Here is a 26,870-nt window from a genome sequence, read left to right as displayed (position 1 = left end):
GAGGGAAGGGGAAGGGAAAAGGGCAGGAAGACAGAGGGAGAGAGAGAGAGGCTTGAGTGGAATCCAGAGACTTGCTAAGGTAGGACAAGATGTGATCTAGAGTCCAGAAGGACACATTGATTGTTATAATAACTGCTACTTCTTGAGTGCCTTCAGTGTTGCAAGAACATTAATCTGAAGAATGAGGTATTATTATCCCCAGAGAATTAATGAGGAAATTGAAGCATAGAGAGATTAGATACCTTATCCAGGACGATGCAGTTGCTAAGTGGTAGATCTGGAAGCTGAACCTCATCATTCTTCCTTTAAAGCTATTTTATCTTGGGGCGCCTGTGTGGCTCAGTTGGTTAAGCCCCCCACTCTTGATTTCAGCTCAGGTTATGATCTCAGGGTCATGAGATCGAGCTCTGCCTCCAGCTCCACGCTCAGCGCAAAGGCTGCTTCTCGCTCTCTCTCTCTCTCTCTGCTCCTTCCCCGGTGCGCGCTCTCGCGCTCTCGCTCTCTCCCTCTCAAATAAATAAATAAAATTTTAAAGAAAGGCTGTTTTGTCACCTCCCACAATGGAGACGAGTTGTGAATTTTGATCCTGTCAGACAAACTGTTTTTTCTCTGAATTATTTTATATTACTTTCTGGATGTAGGTGGCCCTGGGAGTGCTGGTATCAATCTGACTCTCAAGGATGCCAAAGGTTTCCATGTAATTCCTGATCTGGATGAGGCAGGGATAGAAATTTTGCTATTGTCTCATGGTGAAGCTCTGTTTGCTTTTATTAGGAATGTATGGACACATTCCTGTCAGCAGACAGCTTCAGTGTTTACCACTGTTAATATAAATACCTAGATTTCTATTCATGTTTTGTTGGCTGGAGCAAGGGCTGAAGTGTTCAGTTCGAATGAGTTGTTCGTGTTCAGTGTTCTAAAAAAAAATGCAGATATATTAGTTTACAAAACTGACACCTCAAGTGCCAATAGAATCTTGGAGTTGAAAGAGACCTCAAGAAAGAGAGATGAGCCAGTTAGGCCTTGCATCCCAGCCTCAAGGTACATGAATTGTTAATGGGGATTGAATATCGCTCCTATGTTCTGTGAAAAGTTCTTTATATTTAAATGCTTCTTATTATTTAGGAAAGTCTGAACTAGATAGGATCAAAAGAGATTGTCCAATAAGGTTATTTCATTTTACAGATGAGAAAACTGAAGCCACACCCATTGTTGAATTATGCAACAGGCCTTTTCCTTCTGGGTATAATACTGGCAGATTTTTAGATGAAAAATCATGTCAAGGAAATTTTAATTCTAGCCCATGACGTCTGAGAAAAGCATTCCCTCTCTGCTTCTCCTAAGGGGAGGCTGGGGTTAGAGCAAGGGAACGTGAGTGCGTACGTGCGTCCTTGGACACGCACGTGCACATTGGAGGTTGCAAAACTCTAACTGCTACTGGCTTTGATAAAGAAATGCCATGGACTTGAGCATTTCACTTAGATTGAAAATGACTCCCTGCCAAGAAAGGCTCGCTGCAAGTTTTTGGCTGGTGGCAAATGCGAGATAGGATCATTCTTGTTCCAGAGCCACCAACAATGCGTACCAGTCATGGTTACTAACCCACACTCCAGGGGTGAGGAGGTTGGAATTCATTCACATGGACTGATCCTGGGTTTGCCTAGAAGCAAATACACGCTTCCAAATACCTTCCACATCTGGATCCCACACTGTGAGACTTGGCAGTCGGATTGCTTTAAAAATGTTGCAGCATTGTTAGATAACCTGCCAGGATATGTTGAAATGGTACATAGTTTGGAATATTCCACATATGGGTAAGTATATAAGTCCTTAAATGCTGTTTTTCTTGTCTTTAATCTGGCAAAGAAGTGTAAACACACAATCAGAAAACTGTAGCAACATGGTTCATATTTAGCATATTTATTCATCTTTGTTTTAATTATATTTTCTGGGAAAGTACTATTTGAAAAGATATATTGTTTAATGTAATAGCCAAGTCGCCGGGAAAGACTTGTATATAGAGAGATCTCTAATGCAACATAGTTTCAGTGGGTACATCTCTTTACATAATTTCAATTATATTTTTCACTGGGAGTTGCTTTGGTTCAGTGGTTGTAAAAGTCTGAAACACTGTGTTAAGAAAGATTCTGAAGTTTCATCAGGGTTCTAAGTGGGAAAGAGAACCCTGAGTTATTAGTGATTTGGACATTAGTGTAAAAAGTGAAAGCAATAAAAAAAATGCCAATTATGTAATATACTGGATACATTTATTTTTTTCTAATTTTTTGGTTTTTGTGAATAAGATATATTAACATGATAAACCATGAAAACAGCACAGAAGAATACATGAGAAATTATTTTCCCTTCCATTCTTTACTCAATCCCCAAGTGCCACTTCTTAGAAGCAACGATTGTCGCAATTTCTTTCAGAGACATTCTATATTTTTAAAAGCATTTTTGTATAAATATCTACCTTTTATTTCTATTTTTAAAATTAAAAAAATCTACCTTTTATAGTAATTGTAGCATAATAGAATACACGTAATTGTGCAAGATTGTTGAATACATGTATTTTTTAAATGTCAAATTTTATGTTATATATATTTTACCAAAATTAAAAATAATAACAATATAACATACCCCAAAACATTGACTTGTTCACTTAAATAGATAAATTACATGGTATGCAATCTATTAATATGGTTGGATTAATTTCTCCCATATTTGTTTTGTTTTCTGTTAGTTGCCTTTGTTCCTTGTTTCTGTTTTTGTCTTCCACTCTTTTTCTGTGTAGCTCTAATTAAGCATTTTGTATGATTCCATTTCTCTCTCCTTTCTTAGCATATCAGTTATACTTCTTTTTAAAAAAATTTTATTTATTTATGAGAGAGAGAGAGTGAGCATGTGAGCAGGGGGGAGGAGCACAGGGAGAGGGAAAAGCAGACTCCCAGCTGAGCGGGGAACCCAACGTGGGGCTCGATCCCAGGACCCCGGGATGATGACCTGAGCCGAAGGCAGACACTCAACTGACTGAGTCACCCAGGTGCCCCAGTTATACTTCTTTCTTTACTTTTTTTTAGTGGTTACCTAAGAGTTTGTCATATACACTTACACCTAATCCAAGTCCACTTTCAAATCATACTGTACCACTTCATGGGTAGGGCGTGCACCTTGTAATAACAAAATAATCCAATTCCTCCCTCCTCTCCCTTACATAATTGCTGTCATTTATTTCGCTTATACATAAACATATATAATCTAATACATTGTTGCTCTTATTATCTCGAATAAGCTATTATCTATTAGATCAATTAAGAATAAAAAAGTTTTTATTTTAGCATCAATTATTCCTTCTCCAGTGCTTTTGCCTTTTTATGTAGATCTGAATTTCTGACATATCACTTTCCTTCTCGATGAACTTCTAACATTTTTGCAGGACAGGTTTTCTGGCAAGAAATTCCTTCAGTTTGGCTTGTCTGAGACAGTCCTTATTTCTCGTTCGTTTTTGAAGGGTAATTTTGCAGGGTACAGAATTCTAGGTTGGTGGTTTGTTTTCTCTCAACACTTTAAATACTTCATTCCACTCTCTTCTTGTTCGTATGGCTCTGAGAAATCAGACATAATACTTATTTTTGCTTCTCTATTGTTAAAGGGGTTTCCCTCTCATTTCTTTCAAGATTTTTTCTTTGTCTTTGATTTTCTGAAGGTTGAATAAGATCTGACTCAGTATAGTGTTTTCTTTGGTGTTTGTCTTTGCATTTATCCTCCCTGGTGTTTTCTGAGCTTCCTGGATCTGTGGTATGGTGTCGGACATTAAGTGGGGGAAAATTCTCAGTCTGATTTCTTCAAATATTTCTTTTGTTCCTTTCTTCTCCTTCTGATAGTCCCATTATGCATGTTATACCTTTTATAGTTGCCCCACTAATCTTGGATATTATTTTCTGGTTTTTTTTTTTTTTTCCAGTCTTTTTTCCCTTTGCTTTTCAGTTTTGGAGGCTTCTACTGACATAGCTTTGAGCTCAGAAATTATTTCCTCAGCTGTGTTCACTCTACTAACAAGCCCATCAAAGGCATTCTTCATTTTTGTTACAGTGTTTTTGATCTCTCCCATTTCTTTTTGGTCCTTAGAATTTCCACCTTTCTGCTTACATTGCCCATCTATTCTTACATGTTGTCTACATTTTGAATTCGAGCTCTTAGCATATTAATCAGAGTTGCTTTCAATTCCCAGTCTGATAATTTCAACATTCCTGCCATAACTGAACCTAGTTCTGGTGCTTGCTCTGTTTCTTCATGCTGCGTTTTTTTGTTGTTGTTGTTGTTTGTTTTTTAGTAGGCCTTGTAATCTTTTGTTGAAAGCTGGATATAATATATGGTGCAAAAGAAAATCTGATAAATAGATCTTTAGTGATGTGGTGGTAAGGTGTGGGGGGAAGAGGAAGCATTCTATAGCTCTATGATTAGGTATCAGTCTTTTAGCTAGCCAGGGCTCCTGGGCTGTCAATGTTCTATGTGTTTCTCAGTTGTATCCTTCTCAGATGGGACGGGATGGCTAGAGGGGACTGGAGTTGAGTATTTCTCCTCCTCCAGGTCAGTTATGCTCTGATAAAACCCTAGGAGGTTGGACTCTGATAAATTGTTTCTTTTGAGGCCAGGCCCCGTTAAAAACAACAACAAAATACTCTGGTGTATTTCATTTTCCCTCCCACTGAGGGAAGCACAAAGGGATCTTTCTTTGATATTCACTGTGAGAACCTGGTAGAACTCCTAGTGGTAAAACTCACAAAAAATGTGGAGACCTCCCTATGACTTGGTTCTCTCTGGAGTTGTTAACTCTCAGACATATCCACACTGAGCCTCCAGCAATTTGTCACTTATAGTTTAAGTTTTCCTGCCCCGGGTACTGGTTCTCTTGGGGTTTTCTGCTTGTGGGTATCTGCTCCAGTGAGTTGTGATTCTCTGTATCTGTCTGTCTGCTGCTGCAATTTTGGGGGCAGTATTTCCCCTCACTTCTCTGACAGATCTAAGAAAAGTTTATTTTTCAGTTTGTTCAGCTTTTTACTTGTTGTTAGGATGGAGTGAAAATTTCCAAGTCCTTACATGCCAGACCAGAGACTTGTACCAGGGCGCCTGGGTGGCTCAGTCAGTTAAGCGTCTGACTCTTGATTTTTGGCTCAGGTCGTGATCTCAGGGTCATGAGATCGAGCCCCATGTTGGGCTCTGTACTAGGTGTGGAAACTGCTTAAGATTTTCTCTCTCCCTCACCCCCTTCTCTCTCTCTCTCTCTCCCTCTCTTAAAAAAAAGTATCTGTAGCATGTGTTTTTCAGTTAATAATTTATCTTGGAAATTGTTTCACATTGCAACATACAGTGCCTCTCTGTTCTTTTTAACTGGTGCATAATATTTCATTATATGAATATCTTATCTTTTAACACTCCCCTACAGATGAGTACTTAGGTTCTTTTCAATGCTTTTGTTAGAAACAATACTGTAATAAGTATCCTTGTACTTCTTTGCACATATATGTAAATAAATTCATAGGATAAGTTCTTGGTGCAAAGGAGATAGACATCATTGCTAAATCTTCCTTTATAGAAATTGTACCAAATTAGGCTCTCACTATCAATGTATGTGAGTGACCAATTAGGTATGTTCTTACTAATGTAGTATATTATCAATGATTTAAAAAAATCTCCCAGTATGTTTGAGAGATGGTATCTCAGTGTAGTTTTGATTTGGGATTCCTAATTAAGAGTGAATTTGACCATTTTTCTCATTTGCCATTTATTTTTCCCTTTTTTTTAAAGATTTTATTTATTTATATTTGACAGAGAGAGGCACAGCGAGAGAGGGAACACAAGCATGGGGAGTGGGAGAGGGAGTAGCAGGCTTCCCGCCAAGTGGGGAGCCCGATGCGGGGCTCGATCCCAGGACCCTGGGATCATGATCCGAGCCAAAGGCAGATGCTTAACGAATGAGCCATCCAGGTGGCCCTATTTTTCCTTTTTCTATGAATTCTCTGGTCATGTCTTTGCCCCATGTTTCTGTTGGTTTATCTTTTTCTTATTGATTTGTAGGAGCTCTTTATATATTAAGGAAATTAGCGGTTTGTCATGTGCCTTGCATATATCCATTTTCACAGTAATTTTCTTTTGACATCCTAACTGAATTTTCTTGCTATGCAGATTTTTATTTTATTTATTTATTTTAAAAATTCTTCCATTAGTTTATTTATTTTTTTACAGTGTCATATAGTTTCAGGTGTACAATGTAGTAAGTCAACAATTCCATACATCACTCAGTGCTTTGTAGAATTTTAGAAACATTTAGGTAGTTAAATTTATTAGCTTTTCATTTGATGGCTCCTGGATTTTGCATTATGCTTAGAAATGCCCTTCATTACTGTTTTTATATTTTTGCTTCTTATGTTTAAATTTTTGATTCATCTGGAATTTGTTTTGGTATAAACTGAGAATTAAGGATCCAACTTGATTTGGTATTATTTTTTCAGGTGGCTACCCAGTAGACCCAATTTTGGGTTATGCTATTTTAACTAAATACTTAAACATTTTTCTATTTCCTACATAGCTTCTCAGTAATCACATTTCACTATATTGATACTATAGTAGTAATATCATATTGAAAAACTCAGCGGTTTCCAATTTTTGTGCATTATGCCAAATAGCCTTCTACATGTATCTTCTTGTTTCTGATTAATTGCTTTTCTGGGACACATGACTAAGAGTGGAATAATTGAGTTTTGCTAAGTATGATCATATTGGCAGCTCTTAATCCCATCATTGATTAGTAAAATCTCATCAGTTCAAAGTTTTCTTTTTTTGACTATTTTATTAAGCTGAAAAAAATGGAAATCCAAGATTGTTTTAATTGGAATTTATTTGATTTTGGAAGTATGAACACTTTTTTGGTGTTCATTTACTCTTTTCACTTAGTGGAAAGACCATGGGCTTTGGAGCCAAACAGATCTAGTTTTAAATTTCAGCTCTGCCAGTTACTAGTTTTGGTATTGCAGCTGAAAAATGAGTATAATAATACCTACTGTGTAAGGTTTTTTTGACAGTCATATATGTGGCATGTAAAATACCTGACTTGGGGACTGATTTAAGGAATAACAGCTATTATTCTTTCCCTTCATGTGAATTGTCTATCATATTCTTTGTAAAAAATTACATTGTGCAGAAATACCAAAGAGGCTGGTTGAAAACTGGAATAGGGACAGGAGCCTTACAGGCCATAAGATCTTGACTGAATCACTTAACTGCTCTTGAGTATTAATTTCTATGTAACAATTGAAATAATAACCCACTTGGTTTTTGTAAGGATTGAATAAGATAACAGATGTGACAAAGGTTGGTAAACATTAATGTAAAGTATTTTTTAAAAGAGATTTTATTTATTTATTTGACAGAGAGAGACACAGCGAGAGAGGGAACATGAGCAGGGGCAGAGGGAGAGGGAGAAGCAGGCTCTCCGCCGAGCAGGGAGCCCGATGCAGGACTCGATCCTGGGACTCCAGGATCATGACCTGAGCCGAAGGCAGTCACTTAACCAACTGAGCCACCCGGGCGCCCTGTAAAGTATTTTTAAAAAAGATTTATTTATTTTATATAGAGAGAGTGAGTGCAAGTGGGGGGAGGGGCCAAGGGAGAGGGAGAGAGAGAATCTCAAGCAGACTCCCTGCTGAGTGGGGAGCCCGATGTGGGGCTTGATCCCGTAGACCCTGAGACAATGACCTGAGCCGAAATCAAGAGTTGGACACCCTACTGACTGAGCCAACCAGGCGCCCCTAATGTAAAGTATTTTTACTATTACTATTTTGATGAGGAAAACTGGATACTCAGTATCCCTATAGCTAAGACTTTCATCCAAAATCTACTATCCCTTTCCCTAATATTCTGAATCTGAGATGCTATCAGTGTGGACTATGATTCCTTTAGAGAACTCTCCATCTTATCAGCGATTTAAAGGGAGGAGGAGCAGGCTTTCACTTTTGGCATAGGGTATCCCTAGAGAAAGAACACATATATGAAGTAGTTTAGGACACTTATAGGAAATTGAAATTTGCATATATTTATGGAAAATAACTCATAATGAGCTAAAATGAGTCTCAAGGGAAATCTCTAATCCCTGAACCTTCGTAAGTCAGATTCATAGGATCTTTTGATATCTTAGCGCAATGGAATAGAAGAAGCATGGTGACAGTAATAAACCCAGAAAGAAAACTAGATACAATTAAACTGAGCCAAGATGGTAGAACAAGGGAGTCAAGAATGTCGTTTTCTTGAGGTAAGCAGACATGAATGCCAATCTTGTGTTTGTCATATATCAGCTGAGGGACATTGGCCAAATTGTTTCAATTCCTGTAAGGTGGGACTTATAGTTCTTACCTCAAAGTGTTGTTATGAGGGATAAATGAGAGAGATAATGATACTTGTAACATGCTTCCTTAGTACAGTTCCTAACACATAATAAGTACTGAAGAAACGGTAACTATTATTAACACAGTTATTATTAGCAGGAGTACTAATGTCTCAATTAATTGTCATAATAAAATGTTTACACACGTTTGTGTGAATAGAAGTAACCACTACGGTTACCTCTTTTATTGAGTAACGTTGCCCTGAACAATACTCTTTCAAAGGAACCTCATATACAAAGTCTGAGAACTTTAGCTGGTAGAACTGGATCAACTTAGAGGGGAAAAGTAAACGGTTTCTCTCACACTTTACAGACATACCTTCACACAGATAGGATACATGAAGCTTCAGAAATTCAGGAGGAATGAAAGTTAGTTACACATGGATATTTGGTTAGGAATATGGTAAGCTTGAGGTAATTCAGAAAAATTACGAAGGGATTTGATCAACTGTGTTCACAAAATCAATCCAGAGGCAAACTAAAATCAGTTTATTTCCACAGATAAACACTGCTTTTCTATAGATTGCAACGTAATAGGAGAAAATGTCAGGCGTTTTTAGGAAACAATAGCAAGTGGATTATTCACCTAACCAACCTTTCCTTCAAACCGAACAACAGATTCTGTACATGCCATGACCATAGTTTTTTTCAAGGTCTTCTTTTATGATGAATTTCGAGTCATATTTAAGGTTGGTGAGGAATATAGAGTGTGAACTTTTACCCAAACATCCTAATAGGATGTATAGCCTTAAGTTCTTTCATACCTACTCATTCTGCCCATTGTTGTCCAAACATTTCTTTTTAAAAAGGACCTAATTGTGCCAGTTTTCTACCTAAAACTTCCTCATTATGAGCAGATGAGGGTCACCTGGGTGGCTCAGGGGGTGGAGCATGAGACTCTTGATCTTGGGGTTGTGAGTTCGGGCCCCATGTTGGGTGTAGAGATTACCTAAAAATAAAATCTTTTAAAAAATGAGCAGATTAAATCTAAACTCCAAAGTGGGGTTATAAAGGCCCTTTTTCTAGAAAAAGATTTTATTTATTTGAGAGAGAGAGACTGAGAGAGAGTGCACGAGAGGGGGTAGGGTCAGAGGGAGAAGCAGACTCCCCACTGAGCAGGGAGTCTGATGTGGGACTCGATCCCAGCACTCCAGGACCACGACCTGAGCCGAAGGCAGTCACTTAACCAACTGAGCCACCCAGGTGCCCCTATAAAGGCCCTTTTTAATAATGCTCTGAGATATATATAGATATTTAGAGAGAAGAGAGAGTGCAACCAGGGGGTGGGGAGGGGCAGGGGGAGAGAGAGAATCCTAAGTAGGTTCCACACCCAGCATGGAGCCTGACAGGGGATTCGATTTCACGACTGCAATCATGACCTGAGCTGAAATCAAGAGTGGGTGGCTTAACCGACTGAGCCACCCAGGTGCCCCGACATATATTTTTATTGTGCTCTACACTTACTTTCCATTCTCTCCCTGCCATACACCAGCTTCTTACATTTAGTGTGCATCAGAGTCAGGTCAGAAGCTCACTAAAGACTTCAGGTCCTTGGGCCATATCTTGAAGTCTGGCAGTGGCCTTTAGGAATTGGAGTTTTTAATGAGCCATGCAGTTGATAATCAGATCTCAGTCTGACGAACAATGGCCTAAGCCCTGTTCTGCCAAATATCTTTTCATTCCCTCAAAAGTCCATCTCAGTTTGTGCCTCCCCACCTTTGTATCCTTCTGTTTAAATTCTTTTTTTAAGGGATTTTATTTTATTTATTTTTTTTAAAGATTTTATTTATTTATTGAGAGAGAGAGAGAGAGAATGGTAGAGAGCATGAGAGAGAGGAAGTTCAGAGGGAGAAGCAGACCCCCTGCTGAGCAGGGAGCCCTATGCGGGACTCGATCCCGGGACTCCAGGATCATGACCTGAGCCGAAGGCAGTCGCTTAACCAACTGAGCCACCCAGGCGCCCCTAAAGGATTTTATTTATTTATTTGAGAGTGAGAGAGAATGAGAGAGAGAGAGAGAGCACAAGCAGGGGGAGCGGCAGACAGAGGGAGAAGCAGACTCCTCGCTGAGCAAGGAGCCCGATGCGGGACTTGATCCCAGGACCCTGGGATCATGACCTGAGCTGAAGGCAGACGCTTAACCGACTGAGCCACCCAGGCGCCCTCTGTTTAAATTCTTTTCTTCCCTTTTTTTCTGTCTGTTTAGCCTACCAATCCTTCATGACCTGCCTCATGGTTACTCCCTGTTCGAAATTTTTGCCTCAACAGACTTAGTGTTCCTTCCACATTTTGTATGCATGTTGAATGCTGATATTTGTATTAATCTCCCTCAATCAATTTAGACTTTCTTCTAAGGGCTGAGATCTCAGTCATTTTTGTATCACACTCTTAGAGCTTGGTACAGTGTCTAACATATAACAATAGATGCCCAAGAAATGGTTTTTAAATGAGTGGATAAGTGAGTTGATGGAGGAACTTCATTTTTATATTCACCATCAGAAGAAATGTATATTGTAGTTTAGAAATGGTTTGGTTGAATTCTGCCCTGGGACTTAAATAGCAATTTTCCTTAGTAAGAACAATTAGGAATTTTGCTGAACAGTTCATAGTATTAGGTTTCATTTATTTTATTAGTAGTTAAATAATAAAAATCTAGTTTGAATATTGTACTTGGTATGAAATTTTCTAAAATTTGAATAGCACAAATAAAGCTCTGTGCCCTGCAGCTGATGAATTTACTTTGCAAAGGAGAGCTGCAGATTGCATTTCAATAACAGGACTTCAAATAGACTTTGAAATGTTAATATAAATCCCAATGATGACAAATGTTTGTCATAACAGGTGGTATTATTCTGAGCCTAGGAACGACAACAATGATAACAAGTAGGAAGGAAAACTTTAGATCCATACCAGTTTCATGAAATCCATATTCGGGGTACATTTTTGAATCGAGAGTTGTCAGAAGCCTAGGTGTAACTGATACGAGAATTTTCTATCAGGTGGTCCTTTGTTTCAAACTAACGAAAAACACTTCCAATTAAAGGACAGATTTATTTGTCTAAGTGACAGTCGTTCCTTCAACAAGTATTTATTGAGTCCCTAGTTTGTGTCAAATTTGGCTCTGAGACCTAAAGACCCATCAGTGAACCAGAGGCAAATTTCCTGTTAACAGAGATTACTTTCTGGTCTGAGAAGAAAGTCAGTAAACAAAATGTGATTGTGTGTGTGTGTGTTTGTGTGTGTGTGTGTGTGAATGCTTTGTCAGATGGTGATAATGGCTACGATGTAAGATAGAGCAGGATATGGGGGATCTTTTAGTTAGAAAGGGATGGGAAAGCCTCATTAATAAGATGACATTTGAGCAGAGATCTAAAAAGAAGTGAGAGAGTAGTGACGTGGCTATCTGGGGAAAGAGAATTCATCAGTCAGGGATAGCATTTGTGAAGGCCTTGAGGGCCGAGCGTGCTTGGGGAGTAGGAGGTGTACCAAGGAAGCCCGTGTGACTGGAGTGGAGCAAACTGGAAGAAAGAGGTAGGAACTGAGGTCTTTGGAGTAGTGGTGATGCTGGTGTGTATGTGGGTTGGGGGAGGGATGCAGTTTATATCATGGAAGGCCTTGTAAGCCACGTTAAAGGAGGAGAAGACACTGGAAACATTTGAACAGAGGAGTGACATTATTTGATGTGTACAGTTTGTCTACATAAGCTGTGTCTTTCATTCTAAATTCTTTGCTAGTCATTGCTAAGCCACACTTGAGTTCATAACTTTGTTTAGAAGTTGAAGAGTGGGATTAGAGCTCTTTAGGCAGTTTTAGGTAATTGTTAGTAATGTTGCTTATGTTTAGTTAATAATACTTGTTATTATTCGTTTTAAGCATCATAACAACAACATCAATAATAACAACAACGTGCTTAAATGTTACCACTTACTTTGTGTCTGCTCTATGTACTCTCTATCTACGTTATTTCCCACAATCCACAATTACTTGTGAGGAGGTACTGCTCTTCTTCCTACTCTATGTTTGCAGAAATGTGAACATATATCACTTAGTCTCCAGAAAATATTTTATTTATGCTGCCATGTATCTTATGCAAAACTATATCTACCTTGTTTTGGTATAAAGCAACAACAGAATAGTCTAGTGCACCACTGATTTATTTGGCTTACTTACTTTTTTTTTTTTAAGATTTGTATTTATTTATTTGAGAGAGAGAGAGCAAGAGGGAGTGGGAGAGGGAGAAGCAGATTCCCCGCCGAGCAGAGAGCCCGATGCGGGGCTCAATCCCAGGACTCTGGGATCATGACCTGAGCCGAAGGCAGATGCTTCACCGACTGAGCCACCCAGGCACCCCTGGCTTACTTACTTTTGACAAGTAATCACGGTGGTTTAATCCAAATGGAAACTATTCATTGAATGTACTATATTCCACTTACCGTACTAAATGCTTTATTACGCATTGTCTCATTTAATCCTTATAATAGCCCAGACAAAGAAGCTGGAGCTCAGAGATGTGAAGTAACTTATCTAATGTCACACAGCTAGTAAATAGTAGAACAGGGACCCAATTTAGGTGCATCTGACTCCAGGGCTTGCATTTTGAACTGCTGTGCTCTATGACTAAATATGGGTGAGAACAGACTGAGGTCCTCAAAATCGTTAACACTATGTTTCGTGTCACATATTTTGAAATCTTCTTTATTTTTAATCTGTGAATGTAAAGCCATCAGCGGTTGGACGCTTAAGTCTATTTGGAGCGATACAATACCTAAGTTCCTATAAACCTGTACCACGACTGTACTGTTCCTTCCAGGTCAGCCTCTGTGACAGTCAGCCACATTATTGCCTTGATCTGTCCACATGATCCCTGTGTTGTATATCTAATCATCTGAGCTGTCTGGTCCTTGAGACCAGTGATGGCCACGGCATGCCTATTACTTTGAATATGTAACATGTGGAAAAATATATTTTTCATTGCAGTCTGTCCAATGCAAGTTACAAAAATGGTAACAACGACAAAATGCAAAAATGAATTGCTGGAGGAGAAATGAGAGAGGGGGAGAGGAATGGCTGTGAGAAGGAAGGGGAGAGAGAGAGCAACTCTGACAAATGGACAATATATTACCAGTATTAGTCTTCCAACAGCCACTGGTCTACAGTAGACTCTGAAAGATTCTGCTTTCACTTCCTTCTCCTTATCCTAAGAACTCCCCCTAAGGCTTGCTCATATTCGCAAAGTCAAAGAAAGAAAGAAATTGTTATAAAAAGTTTATTTCTTTGAAATAAATGAGACCGGAAGCTCCTGGAAACTAGCAGGCACATTTTATTTATCTCTGTATTTTCAGCACCTGGCCCAAGGCCTGGTTCATGGTAGGCCTCGAGAAGGTGTTTATTAAAAAAACGAGTGTCTCAGGGAAGCTCAGGCTCTAAAGATGGTGTGGCTAATGTCAGTCATATCCTCATGAGCACCCAGAGGGCTAGCATTGTCAAATGTTAAATCCAACTTTTCCAGTAACTGACTGTATTTGGTCCAAATGGCTGGTAAAGGGGATGATCCTTCCATTCTTTCATTTTCCATGTACTTCCTTCCCAGAGAAAGGAGGACCATTCTCTTCTCTAGCTTTCATGCTCAAACCTCCAAACAAGCACCGAACTGCCATAATTGACCTACTGGCCCGATTCAATTTTTTATTCTCAGAGATTTACTTTTTAACAACCAGAGCAATGAGCTTGGATCCTCCTCACCTGTCTCCTCTACTGTCCTGGAGTTTGCTGTCTTGAACAGTGGGAAGGCATTTTAGGTAGGTTAGCTAGCTGGATACGGAATAGAACTCACATTTTTTTCTACTCTATTATTCATCCTAAGTCTTACAGAGTGCCTGGAGCTTCTCAGAGTATTTGGCAAAATTTGAGGGGAAAAAATAAAAATTTACAATCTGATGGGAAAAATATACATTTATTTTGAAAGTATAGGACAAGTTATGTATTCATTGTCATTTTATTTTATATACGTACACAGTTTTAGATTTCGTCAGAAAGCTTTCCCAGCACTCCAAAAAGATTGGTACAGTCAATTAAGTTATATAAACAAAGCTCTAAACTGTTGCAATTCAAGCTCTTTTCACCTTATTGACTCCGTCTCAGCTATAGGCATTGACTTTTGAGTTAAGAGTCAGTAAAGAAAAATCTTCTCTTTACAACATTTTACCTGTGAGATTTGCTCTGAGTATATTATATTTGTCAATTATTCTCATTTCCTGAGTTATCCTGCTAATTTTTAAAAGCATTGTACTGATTGACTTTAACCCAGAAACTCCCAGAATGCTTAGAAGGCCCTCTTGAATTGGGGAAAGGAATTCATCTTGTGCCTCATATTTACCAGAATGGTGCAGTGAACATCATGCCTGGGGTTTGAGCCTGAGTTTCATACTTTACAAGCTGTTTGATCTTGGGCGAGTTATTTAACCTCTGTGTGCTTCAATGTCTGAATTTCTCCTCTCCTTATTTGTGAAACAAGGATAACAACTGTCTCTCAGGATTGTTGAGAGGTTTATATGATGCATTTGAGTGCCCAGCATAGTGCCCGGTACCCCTTCCCTACTCTATTCAGTCTTTGATGTCAGCATCTCCCTGACAACCCCTGGGGACTTCATGTCTGGGGAAATGAAAAGTGGCTTCTCTTCACAAAGAGGTAGGGGACCTTCAGATAGAATCAACGCCAGAGGCTATTTACATGACATTTATTTTTTGCATTAACGCCAAAGAAACCTGACTGGGAGTTTAGTACAAATGGCTCAACAAGAATGTATACAGTCAGGGGGAAGTAGACTTACACTAACAGGACTAAATGTTTACTGAATGAGTGTTGAGTTTACTGCAATCTGTGGGGCCACAGATTCGTGCCATTGAAAATAACTAAAGCACAATGAAAATAGTATGCAAGATTGTTCTTAAAGTTCATTCATTTATGTTTCGATTTATCTTTTTCTCTAGACAATGTCTTGTGGAATTTCTAAGCTACAGTTCATCTTTTAAGCTTAAGAGGAGAATAGAGGCTGGGAGAGGGGAAAGGAGAGTGGCTGCTAATGGGTATTAGGTTTCTTTTTTTTTTTTTTAAGATTTTATTTATTTATTTGAGAGAGAGAGAGAATGAGAGATAGAGAGCATGAAAGGGAAGAGGGTCAGAGGGAGAAGCAGACTCCCTGCCGAGGAGGGAGCCCGATGCGGGACTCCATCCCGGGACTCCAGGATCATGACCTGAGCCAAAGGCAGTCGCTTAACCAACTGAGCCACCCAGGCGCCCTGGGTATTAGGTTTCTTTTAGAGGTAATGAAACTGTTCTGGACTTATATAGTGGTGATAGTCGCACAACTTTGTGAATATGCTAAAGACCACTGAAGTGTACATTTTAAATGGGTATATTTTATGGTATGTGAATTATATCTCAATTTTAAAAAAGGTGAATAATTTTGACTGTGTGACCAATATAAAATAGGACCAATATGAAATAGGATTGTTAATAGTGAAATAAGATACAACATAATTGTATGGAATTGTATCAACTTCCAGATATCTGAACATGAGCTATTTTCTGTGGGGATGCACTGCAAATTATTTACAGTAAAAATTCTCCTTTTGGTTGTAGATTTTACAAATCCGTATTGAACACCATGAATCCAAATACTGGTAGGGTCAATACCTAAAATCTCAAGCAGTCTCAGAATTCCAAGTGATAAGTATCCTGTTTTTCATTTCCTTGGAGTAAAAGCCCTATAATCCTTCAAAAACTTCCTGTCACTTGACTTCCTGTCATCAGCTCTATCTTCTAATCTTAAATTGTTTTATACTCCCAAAGCAAAAGGTATCCAAAGTTGTACAGGGGCCCCTGGGTGGCTCGGTCGGTTGAGCCTCGTGCTCTTGGTTTCAGCTCAGGTCATGATCTCAGGGTCGTGGGGTCTAGTCCTGCATCAGGTTCCACACTCAGTGCAGAGTCTGCTTCAGATTCTCTCTCCCTCTCCTTCCCTTTGCCCCTCCCCCTGCTGTGCGCATGTTCTCTCTCTGTGAAACAAACAAACAAACAAACAAAGCTGTACAATGTGTTGTTATTTTTCTGTCTTTTTAGGGGCCTCAGGAAGAGTTTGAGCAGATGAGTCCCTCAAATAAAGCTAAATAACCTTTTGTTTTTATTATTTCCTCTGAACTTATGGCTAGTTTTTGAGAGATGTTCTTTTGCCCCCTTCCCTCTCTCTTTGCTGTAGACACAAACAATGAGGCATTGCTTTTCCCCACCCCCATTCTCCAACTTTGAGAGTTTGTCTTATTTGAATTAATCAAACAAACGCTTCTAGGCTGCCTGGAGCAGGGACTTGACTATAGCTTCTAAGTTATTATAGATACTCTATTATAAAATAGAGTATCAATAAAATTGGGTGGCAACTAGAAATTAAGGCTCAGAGAGGCAAAACTATTGGAGAGAATGATTTGGGGGATTCATCAATCTGGCTTCTAGAATGATTATCCCTGCTATAGAATTTCCTAGAGCTGAAGTGAAATATGCTCCCAGTTACCAGTTTTCTTGGTCTGATAGCATAGTCACCAAACCAGATTTCCTCTATTGGTATTGGGAAGGAGATGGAGAGGGTGCTTTAAATAAGGAACACAAGCTTTACGGTCATTGAAACGTAGTATATCCTTATTATAAAACAATACAGTAGCGGTCAAGGTGGTATATCAGATTTGTGAGAATTTTTTTAAAGATTTTATTTATTTATTTATTTATTTTAAAGACAGAGAGCGAGCATGAGTCGGGGGAGGGACAAAGGGAGAGGGAGAGGGAGAGAATCTCAGGCAGACTCTGTGCTCAGCACAGAACCTGATTCAGGGCTCGAACTCATGACCCTGGGATCATGACCTGAGCGAAAATCAAGAGTCAGACGCTTAACCAACTGAGCCACCCTGGCATCCCCAGATTTGTGAGAATTTTGTTGGCATGAGTCAATTGCTGAAAGCCTGGGCTATTTGAGAAAGTTCTTGTTCTGGACTTCAAGCCTATGGACCCCACTCTAGATTAATGATTTGTTGACCGACTGCCTAATGAGAGCCAGTCTGACAACAACTCTCCCAAAACATCCTCATTACCTAACAGTGGTGTTAAAATATTGATAAGACAACTGGCTGGTTTGGTGTATTTAATTAATTGGCCATTTCAGATAATTGTCAGCAAGGACAAAATTCCTCTACCCTCTTAGGTCCAGTAGCTGGCAGTGTGAAATTAACTGACAAAAGACAGATTCAATAGAGCCAGAGTTGATTAACATGTGCATTATGCATACACATGGGAAAACTCAGTGATGAGTAACTCAAAGTGGTGGTCAGAACTTAGGGCTCATATAGCGTCTTAACAAAAGAACAACAAATTTATAGAGAAGGGACAAAAGAAAAGGGGTCTAGGCTTTTAGAGTGGCAAACTGTAGGGAGGTAAATATATGGAGAAAACTAATAGAAGATAGGAATATTTAGTAAGGTTTGTTATGTAGATTCCTCTTGGTGTCCATCTCTGGGCTGATAAGAGTCTAGAGCTCTGCCCGGCATTAAGAGTTCCATCTTTTAGGGTAAAGGAAAGAAAGACACATTTATAAATTCATATCCTGCTTTCAGGCAAATAGGAAGAGGGCAGAGAGTTTTTCTTATATCTGTTTCTGCTCAATTGTCTCTAGCTCAAAATAATCCTTATGCCAAAGTGGCATATTTTGGAGTGGCATATTATAATACCCTACCTAATTAATTGAGTCAGATAAGTAGGGGGAAATGCCAGATCAGTTAAATGAATGTGAACCAAAAATAAAGACAATTATCAATTTTTTATTTTTCCACCAGTTGGGTTACATAGCATTGAGATGCTATTTGGGTAGAACTCAGGTGCCTTCTGTGAGATCCTGGTCTGAACATGATGCTCAGGCCTGCAGATGCCTTTGGGGTAAAGGGAAATTGGAACCCTTCCTTCTCCTTATGTTCTTGGGACCAGATTCAGCTGGAAACAACTGGTCTCAGGAATGTACTGAATCAGACATCTACTCATTTCATCACATGGATTCCACCTTGTTAACTGATTTAATATCCCTCTCAGTTACTCTCTATATGATGCCTAAACAGACAGTTAATTTGATGCAAATAATCACTCATATTGGCCATTTTACTGAATTTTTAGGCTGGTTTCTGCAAAATGAATAATCTGATTGTTAGCTCTTTTTCACTTGCTTTTGTCCTGATATTCTTGTTCTCATCATATTGGAAACTATAAAGATGCACAGAGAATCTGGAAAGACATACAATAATGAGCAATCGTCTTAACTATCCTCCTTTCAGGGATACCCAGGTTTGGAAAAATACAGTGGCAATTAAAGTAAGGCTTCCCTATGGGTAAGTGAATTGAAAAAGATTGGTGTTTAGGATGTATGTGGGTATCTGTGTGTGTGTGTGTGCACGCATGTGAGTGCACGTTTGTAGAACTTGGGAGAAATGGAAATGCTGTTGGTCTGGATAGGGACTCAGGTGGCTGGGTTGGGGGAAATTAAAATGACCCCGAAAAACTTAAACTGAAAAAGATTGCTCCCACACATTTAATTATTCTATGATCCGCACCTCTAATCCTCACCTTTAGAACCAGGGCATTATATCCTGACTTTTGCGTTTAATAATTCTTGTTCGCTTTCAAAGCCTCATCTGTGTTTCTGAGTGGGCGTGGGAGGGACAAATAACATTTTTTTTCTGAACCCCGCATACTTCTAGCGGAGGAGAAAGTCCTCTCAAGAACATCTTTTTTTCTTAATCTGGTCGTTTAAATTTTACTGTTAAGTAATCTCATGATAAATAATAGGTATTCACTAGAAAAAAATTAAAGTGATTTACCATTGTTTAATTCTGCTAGCCAAGCTGCACTTGCCCTGAAGAGCTGCATAATTTATTCAAATGACCTGAGGCTTTTAAAGTCAATCTTCCAGCAGAAAAATTAGCCCCTGGCCCCAGGAGAGTGGATTTTTTTTGTGTTGTATTGCTTCCTACGGCTGACATTTATTTGACTCTCAAGTGTATTTACATTGTTGGTTTAACTTGGGAGTTCTTTGCTGAATCAATAATATGCCGTATTTCTTGCTTCAAGTGGTGTCGATATTACTGTTACTCTTAAAAAAAAAAAAAAAACTTTTTCCCTTAATTCCCTGCAGTTACAAAGCTTTTCTTTGAGTTGTGAAAATTTTTGCTTCTAAAATTATGAGGAAGTCGAGTAAATGTTCTTTTAATCTTCTGGGAAATGTGTGCCTCTTTAAACTTTATTTACGTCAGAACTTAACTGTAATGAAGGACAAAAGCTCTAGACAAGGTCCCCTGCTCCTCAGGGGTGTTCAAGGCTAGGTCTCCCAGAGGCGAGCCTGCAGTTTGTTCTCAAATGTTTATGGCTTACCTCCTGGCTGTTTCTTTGCAACGGGCCCTAGAGGGGGCTAGAAATAGAGCAGGGTGGGAACCTGACCCATCGTGACCACTCAGGGGGCTCTGGCCTGGAAAATTCCCCTGTATGTGGCAAAAACAAACACTAGAAATGGAGGGAGAAACTAGGCTTAAACAAAGAGTGAAACCGGTTCCCATTTCATCTCTCCTGCCGATAACCATATGTGCCCGCTCATTTGTTTCCCAGACATCAGTGCTCCATCATTTGGACAGAGCCTCCACCTGAATCTGTCCAGAGCACAGGAAACAAATATTTTGAAATGTAATACAATGGCGTGTATGTATCTTAGGAGCATTTCCTCAATGCGCAAACTCAGTCTAACCGAAAGTCACCAAGATGGTGGTGTGCAAACCTCTGAATCCTACTAATATTTTTCAGGGAAGCGTGATCTCTTCTTTCTGGTCCCATGTGCCACAGGATTGGCCGCAATAATGGGAATAAAATTAAGAAAAATTTGTTCTCCCACATAACAATCCTTCAAACTCTTTTCCCCTCCTTTGGTGTTTTTGTGACAGCTTGTGAATGATCGGCTGTGGTTTTTTGTAAATGCCGAACGTTTTCTTTTTGCCAGGACAAAGAAAGAGAGGAAAGGGCCAGCGAGGGCTCCCTCCTTTAACGTGGAGGTTAAGAGCATGGATTCTGTCATGAGATTGCCTCGGTTAAAATTCAGATGTCCTCCATTTAATAGCTGTGTGACCTCAGGAAAGTCATTTAAACTCTGTGAGCCCTAGCTTCCCGATTTGGAAAATGGAGGTAATAGCAAGACTTTATCATTGCATCTACCATATGTGAAGCATGGTTTCAGGCACTTTTAAATGTATTAGCTCATTTAATTTTCAGAACTCTGTGTTGTAGGTAATCAACATCATCCCCATTTCTCAGATGGGAAAACTGAGACATGGTGAAGAAAAGTAACTTGGCCAAGGTCGTAGGATAAGGAAGTGGGTATAGCTGAGCTTGTGGAGCCTGGCAGTTGTATCCTAGAGGCCCTGTACCGGCCAGTACATTCCATTGGCTCGCTCTGAAATTACTGAGCACTCAGCACAGTGTTTGGCACTTCGAGTTTATTGTTGGCTGTGAGTCTCACTGCCGTCACCTGTCCCGATCGATCTTTCTTTTGTCACTCTTGTGGCTGTGGGAATGATTTCTAAGTTTGGTCACCCCCACCCCCACCAAAAAGAAAGACCTACAGTGATCTGAACCGTGGTGGTTGCTTGATCCTTCTTCACCTTTGTGTGCTTTGTGTTGAAACCACAAACAGGACAGGGACCTATGAAAGGAGACGCTATTTGCTAATACCTCTTTCCGAAGCCATGAAAATTATATCCCTCCTATCACCACCTCTCCAGCAACCAGCCAACAAAAATTGCTTGAAGCAAGGGAGAAGTTTGAGAAAGTTTAGACTTTGAGTAAAGTCACTACTGTTCTTTAATGAACAGAGGTAAAAAAATCTCAAAAAGTAATGACGGTGGTAACAGACGTTGGTGGACAAAGGTGCTGCTACCAGAATACGTTCTCTATTCCCCACTCCTTAACTCGCCTTAGAGTGTCAGTATCAGGGAAAAGGAAAGAGAAGATTCTGCAAATAATTATATTCTTCTTTTAAAGTAAGCCACCGATTTCAAAATTCTCCAACACATTGGTGGAAACTTCATTTTTTGGTTTGAGATTTATTTGAATGAGCTGTTATGATTGGAGACAGTGAGAATTTCAGATTAATGTTTTGCAGCCAAAAAAAGAAAAAAAAAACCTCTCTGAAAACGGCTGGCAAGTGTTCGTAAGTCAGCCCTAGAATTATGTAGGTTGAAGGCTCCCAGTGGACAGACCGAACATATAAGAAGGAAACCAGAGATCTCGTGCTATTACGTCCCCGAGTCTAAGGGAACGAATAAGCACAGACTTAAAAGCATTAAAAGCATTCTTCAGCCTGAATTTTTAAGGTAGGTCTGCACAATTTCTATATACTGTATCTGGAGAGTAGAACATACATTAAGTGAAAGTGGTTTTTTTTTTTATGGATGAACTTTCCCTTTTTCCTGTATTTTAACACTGTATTTTTGCAAACCTCCTAAATTCTTTCCCCGCTGTTTCTCTTACAGGGGTGCACGTAGGAACTAGGCAAGCTGATTTATGATAACTAACTTTTAAACTCCAACGACCAGTAAGTCTGCAAGTGGGTTTATTTGAGATTCTTTCATGTTACTTTGTTAGGTTAAGATGGGGAGAGAGTGAGCTTTAGACAAAAATGATAACTTTGCTGTTTACTAGGAGATTCTTTGGTGATTGTGGTTCTTATTGAGTAGTTTAGATGTATTTTGAAACTATCAAAAATAATAGTCTTTCCTTTACTGTGTTTATCTTCAGCTAATTTTCTTTTGTTTTAAAGCAATGCTGCTCCTAAAACAACAACAACAACAACAACAACAACAACAAAACCCAGTATCAGAAAAACCTGAGCACCGATTATAACATTTGAGAGCCATGTAGCACTGTTCCTATTTTATTGTGTTTAAACTGAAATGATAGCAAAGGAAAAATGATACAATTAGCTCATGATTCATCATTGATGTTCAATTCTTATTTCATTGAGCAACCAAAACTATTTCTACTTGACTCTAAATCAGATTTGGCTATTTTTTTTTCTTGTTCTTTTCCTAATTGAAAAAGAAAATGAATTTCCTTTTAAGCAGATTAAACATCTAGATCGAAAACTAATAGTCTCTATTAAAATGTTCAGGGGGCTTTTAGAAATACGTACCTACTCCGGAGCTCCCTGTTAATGATATTGTTATTATAAAAACAATGGAAAAGTAGAAGTAAAGGAATTCGTGTTAAATTAGTAAAAACCAACCTTATCCCCCATCTCAGTATGTTCCTTTTGCATATTCTCTTTCAGTCTTTTGTGCCCTAACTTATTTTTTCCATAGCTTATGTTACTTATATTTTCCATAGCTGTAATGATTTGTACATAATTAGTTACTTGAATAAGGCATTTCTCTATGCAATAGCGGGCAGCGGTGTGGTTTCTAGAAAGTATACAGCCTGAGATATGTGCTCAAGTGTTTTTGAAATGTTAATTTTTCTTATTTCTTGACTCCTTCTTATTTGTTTCCCCTATTTCTTACCCAGGCTAACCTTTTGAACTATTGATTTCCTTTAAGCTTTTTGAAAAGATGATAGAAATGATGGGCAAAAAGGAGTTTTGTTCAGCATTTTCAGTCCCTGAGGCTGAAATGTCTTACCTGCTTGGTACTGTTGAGGAAATTCCTTTTTCTTCTTCAAGGAACAAAATCCACTCTTATTTCACAAGGCATGGTTGGGCTTTCCAGTGTTTTCTATATTCACCCACCTTTTCTTTTTTCTTTCTTTTTTTTTTTTTTTTGCTTTCGACAAACTTTCAAAATGCTAATGATTTAATAATGTCCTACACTCCATATGTGTTCTGGGAGTTCCATTTTTTTTTTTTTTATTTAATTTCCACAGAAGGCATAAGAAGTAGAAGCTACTGAGCTTGCAATATGAAGAACGTCACCCTGGCCACCATCAGCAAAAACATCACCAACAGCCTTCACTTCGGACTTGTGAACATCATTGGCAACGAGTCGACCTCTAACTGCTCACATAAGCCATCAGATAAGCATTTAGATGCAATTCCCATCCTCTACTATATTATTTTTGTGATTGGATTTCTTGTCAATACTATTGTGGTTACGCTGTTCTGTTGTCAAAAGGGTCCTAAAAAGGTTTCCAGCATTTACATCTTCAACCTGGCTGTGGCTGATTTGCTGCTTTTGGCTACTCTTCCTCTCTGGGCAACCTATTATTCTTACAGATATGACTGGCTCTTTGGACCTGTGATGTGCAAAGTGTTTGGTTCTTTCCTGACCCTGAACATGTTCGCAAGCATTTTTTTTATCACCTGCATGAGCGTTGATAGGTACCAGTCTGTTATCTATCCCTTTCTGTCTCAGAGAAGAAATCCCTGGCAAGCGTCTTATATTGTTCCCCTTGTTTGGTGTATGGCTTGTCTGTCCTCATTGCCAACATTCTATTTCCGAGATGTCCGAACCATTGAGTATTTGGGAGTGAACGCCTGCATTATGGCCTTCCCCCCTGAGAAATATGCCCAATGGTCGGCTGGGATTGCCTTAATGAAAAATATCCTTGGTTTTATTATCCCTTTAATATTCATAGCCACATGCTATTTTGGAATCAGAAAGCACTTACTGAAGACCAATAGCTACGGGAAGAACAGAATAACTCGCGACCAAGTCCTCAAGATGGCAGCGGCTGTCGTTCTGGCGTTCATCATCTGTTGGCTTCCTTTCCATGTTCTGACCTTCCTGGATGCTCTGGCCTGGATGGGTGTCATTCATAGCTGTGAAGTTATAGCAGTCATTGACCTGGCACTTCCTTTTGCCATCCTTCTGGGATTCACCAACAGCTGCATTAATCCCTTTCTGTATTGTTTTGTTGGTAACCGGTTCCAACAGAAGCTCCGCCGTGTGTTTAGGGTTCCAATTACTTGGCTCCAAGGCAAGCGAGAGAGTGTGTCATGCCGAAAAAACAGTTCCCTTAGAGAAATGGAGACCTTTGTGTCTTAAACACGAGAGTGGAATACATGTTCACAACACGGCTACTTGGTTCGAGGGCCCCTTGAAGGATCGTTTAATGCCTTTAGTCAAGGAGTAAGTTTCTCCCTTAATGTAATCTTTTCTCACTCTTCTAGAACAGGAAGCCAAATATGACTCAAAGTGTTACCCAGTGACTTTCAGGAATTGCCCGGTTTCCTTCAGTTTCTGGGTACAAGACTGTCATTGGGAGGACAGAACCATAACCTAGAAGTCACTGAGGGGTTATCTCAAATGATAATTAACAGCAAATTGTGACTGGTGATTTGGGGTTTCAGATTTCTCCTTGACAGATGCTGAAATTGGTTTGTTTTTTTAATTGGTTTTTATATCTATTTTCATCAGGCTTTCCTCTCGAAGCAAGGCCAGTTTTTTTTTTTTAACTCATTGCATTATTTACAAGACATCATGCTAAGAAACATGAGCATTTCGAAGTGAAGTATACTACAGTATTGGTATTGAATTATTCAGGCTCTAGGCATATGCCTTCTACTTAAAAATATTATAAATAATAACCTTTTACATTTTATTTGAGCACAGGTTGATATTGAAGATATAGCTACATATCAAGTAGGGCTAGGGATGTAGATTAGATCACCTGTACTGCATTTATCTTATTTTTATAGTTAGAGCAAGTACAATATATAATAACATAGATTTGAGATTAACAAATATTTGAGTGTTCACTAAACTCTGAATATATGCTCTTTAGAACTTTCTATCCGTTTTAACTATTGTTTGAAGATTTCTATGTTCTCTGACAATTTTTTGAAAACAATAACTAAACACTGTGTCGTGTTATAAGATGTAAAGGTCACTTTTTACATCCTTGACCTTTTGGTGCTTTGATATATAGGAAGTTGACTTGACTTTTGTTATTGATGCTTTGGTTCTGGGTTGCTTCCCAAAATATCTGGAGGGCTTCTTTAACTCTTTAGTTTGTAATAAACCTTTAACAGGCATGGGAAAAAATTATGCCAGAATGGAGTTTTGATACCCAGGGAGACAAAGAGATCCAGCAAATGACAATTTTGGTGTCACACAAAAAAACCTACCTGTCAGGGCAGTGCCATGTATCTTTGAAGGTAGAGACCATGGGGTAGTCTGAACCTATACCTAGGGCTTCTGTTTCTTTCAGATTTTATAGGATTCTGTGGCACTCTCTTAAATCAATCGCTGGTCCATGGATCTCCTTTTCCACACTATTGGAACTCCTGTCGGAGAAGTACCTAAAACTGACTGAGTTACCTAGAGTTTACTTAGAGTATGAGTCCTAATTTTAGAAGTTAGACATTTTATTCTGCACCAGCCCCACATTATACCAGGTTATCTAGGACCTTCCTAGACCAATGCTGACCTCTGAGATAGAAATAAAAGTTTCAAAGACTTTGTGTGTCTGCCAGGTTCCAGGGCTATAGATTAAAGAATTCTCTCACCCCACTTTCTGGGAAATGCCTAATTTCATGTAATCTATTATTATCAACAAAATAAATAGCTAAATATGTAACCGACTCTAACTTGACATTTTAAATAATTTTGTAAAACACTGCATATAAATAAAATCTTTAATCGGAAGATCATGTGTACTTACTTTTTTTTTTTTAAAAAGACTTATTTATTTGAGAGAGAGAGTGGGGAGGAGGGGCAGAGGGAGAGGGAGAGAATCCCAAGCAGACTCCACACTGAGCATGGAGCCCGATGCAGGGCTCAGTCTCACGACCCTGAGATCATGACCTGAACTGAAATTGAGTGGGATGCTTCACCGACTGAGCCACCCAGCAACCCTATACTTACTTTTTTTTAATTTATAGATTCTTACCTTTTGTTGTATGTGTATCCTCCTTACAATCCCTACTGATACTTTATTGTTTCAGTCCCCATCATTCCTTATCTGGCTTCTTCATGGACTCTTCTAAGTCTCTCTCTCTTGAGTCTTCAACTATAATTTCTCAGTAATTATGAAAGGAAAGTCCAGATTGCTATCAGCAAGACTATAAGAGATCTGATCCTCCCCAGCTCTCCTGGTTTTTTCTGTCTCTGCCATCTCTCTCTTATACTCTATGTTCAAGCATCACAAAAGGACTTACTGCTTTTTTAAGGCCTAATGTTCTTTCATGCCCCTCTGCTTTTGTTCACACAACTCTGTCTTCCTGAACACCCCTTCAATCATTCCCACCCCTAGGATCCTTCATTCAAATGATGAACACCTACTCAGCCATTATCATTCTGCTCATGTCAATTCCTTTACCACAGTAATATTTATTATACTAATTACAATACAACCCCCCCTTCCCTGGGAG

At 39.0% G+C, this 26,870-nt stretch overlaps 1 protein-coding gene across 5 annotated transcripts; it reads left to right on the top strand.

Annotated features, from left to right (window-relative positions):
* Positions 1 to 1,729: 1,729 nt before the first annotated feature.
* Positions 1,730 to 26,138, top strand: AGTR2 (angiotensin II receptor type 2). Of its 5 annotated transcripts, none has more exons than XM_027608400.2 (3): positions 1,730 to 1,814; positions 22,039 to 22,100; positions 23,423 to 26,138. In XM_027608400.2, the coding sequence occupies exon 3, from the start codon at positions 23,458 to 23,460 to the stop codon at positions 24,541 to 24,543; it is 1,086 nt and encodes a 361-aa protein (XP_027464201.1). In that variant the 5' UTR covers positions 1,730 to 1,814; positions 22,039 to 22,100; positions 23,423 to 23,457; the 3' UTR covers positions 24,544 to 26,138. The 5 variants fall into 5 exon arrangements, with proteins under 5 accessions (XP_027464201.1, XP_027464198.1, XP_027464202.1 ...); XM_027608397.2 differs by lacking the exon at positions 1,730 to 1,814 and adding an exon at positions 11,837 to 11,970; XM_027608401.2 differs by lacking the exon at positions 1,730 to 1,814 and adding an exon at positions 11,837 to 11,970 and having other exon boundaries at positions 22,039 to 22,112.
* Positions 26,139 to 26,870: the final 732 nt, after the last annotated feature.

This window comes from Zalophus californianus, chromosome X, assembly GCF_009762305.2.
Source record: "Zalophus californianus isolate mZalCal1 chromosome X, mZalCal1.pri.v2, whole genome shotgun sequence".
NCBI lineage: Eukaryota > Metazoa > Chordata > Mammalia > Carnivora > Otariidae > Zalophus > Zalophus californianus.
This window is presented reverse-complemented; position numbering and strand designations above follow the sequence as displayed.

Bases quoted from the DNA above. Each gene is read 5' to 3' on its own strand.
- AGTR2 (XM_027608400.2), top strand. From the start codon at position 23,458: ATGAAGAACGTCACCCTGGCCACCATCAGCAAAAACATCACCAACAGC.